This window comes from Mytilus trossulus, chromosome 2, assembly GCF_036588685.1.
Source record: "Mytilus trossulus isolate FHL-02 chromosome 2, PNRI_Mtr1.1.1.hap1, whole genome shotgun sequence".
NCBI lineage: Eukaryota > Metazoa > Mollusca > Bivalvia > Mytilida > Mytilidae > Mytilus > Mytilus trossulus.
This window is the reverse complement of record NC_086374.1, coordinates 97,212,011-97,213,462: the sequence shown is the minus strand read 5'-3', so window position 1 is coordinate 97,213,462 and position 1,452 is coordinate 97,212,011. Positions and strand designations below refer to the sequence as shown.

Below are 1,452 nucleotides of genomic sequence, written 5' to 3'. Positions count from 1 at the left end.
ATTAATTCAAGTATTAAATTTACCACCTTTTAATACTGTTGATTTCAACTAGACTGCTACTTTTCACCTTTCTTCAAACTTCTGTGGAATGTGATACGTTCACAATCGCTTTAACATACTTGAATAGATATTTAAATTTTGATAGAATTGCTTGAAATAATTTTCCCATGTCACTGATTTTACCTAGATAATAAATTACGGTACGTTTTCTTTTTGATTTGTAAAGGGGCGTTCCTTTACACAAGTCACTCAAAACGTAACCCCATTCAGTTACATCTAGAATACGGACAAACCGTACGAGATATTGACATAGCTTTTCCCACGCTCTAAAGCTATCGTGAATCAAATGAAGTTATATACTTAGCTGGCCTTGAGCCAACCAATGAGGTAGTCGTTTTCCAACAGGCTGGGAAATTTGGTGATACACTTTTATATTGCATTTGCTCAAATGGAATTACAATGAATGCATCTGGAAATAAATATCAAAAGGGATTTCTGGATGCAGTAAGAAATGGGGATACTGCAGAACTTAAAAAGATTCTGGAATGCAGAGAAGGAAAAGTAAATGTGAATTCATTTGACACTGAGGGACAAACGGCTTTGCATCAAAGTTGTATGAATGGAAATTTAAAACTTGTGAAACTTTTAGTTAAATTTGGAGCGGACACAAGACTTGCTAACAGTGATGGTTGGAATCCTCTGCATATTGCAGCGTTCAGTGGACATCAAGACATTACCTTATATCTACTCCACGCAAATAGGACTATTCCACCAAAACGGTGACAATTGTGATACATACTATCTGTGATCGAACTGTGTTTTCGTTGTTATTTCGTTGTTCTTAACAATGCCAGTATAATTTGTTTTTAATTCTGTTGATCGCGTTAGACTTATGTTAGTATATATAACCTTTGAACTTGAAGCTGTCCGAAACTCCTCTACCTCTAAAGCCGATGACAGAATTACAAGCCGAGATTACAAGAGAGTCTCGAGAAGAGAGATGCAGAATTGTGAATGAAAATGAAATACTCGACATAATTGAGGCGCATTTAGGGATTTGAAACATTTGTCTGATGGAACTTCAGTCAATTAGATAGAGAAAGGAATTTCATTTCATGCGGGTTGGCGATGTGATAAAGTGAAAAGTTGATAGATTCTTCGTAATTGACTAACTGTATATAATACTTCAAGAAATATGAATATTTTAACGACATTTCAGTTAGTCGCTGCAATCCAACACAGCAGACGTTTCAACGAGACGTAAACATTTTATTTAACTTGTATATCAAAAGATTCGATCCAGCAATAATCTTTCAAAGCAACGGCCCGTGAATCAATTCAATTTTTATATGCAAAGGTAGAAACACTTATACTTTGTTTAATTTTGCTTCGCTACATACATTATAGGTTAAATCTCTTTTTATACATACATTTAAACGTGCTCGAGGCATA

At 34.8% G+C, this 1,452-nt stretch overlaps 1 protein-coding gene across 1 annotated transcript; it reads left to right on the top strand.

Annotated features, from left to right (window-relative positions):
* The first annotated feature begins 459 nt into the window (after positions 1-459).
* Positions 460-783, top strand: LOC134706136 (notch-regulated ankyrin repeat-containing protein B-like). Its single transcript, XM_063564843.1, has one exon. The coding sequence runs from the start codon at positions 460-462 to the stop codon at positions 781-783; it is 324 nt and encodes a 107-aa protein (XP_063420913.1).
* Positions 784-1,452: the final 669 nt, after the last annotated feature.

Excerpts from the sequence above, each read along its gene's own strand:
- LOC134706136 (XM_063564843.1), top strand. The coding sequence starts at position 460 with ATGAATGCATCTGGAAATAAATATCAAAAGGGATTTCTGGATGCAGTA.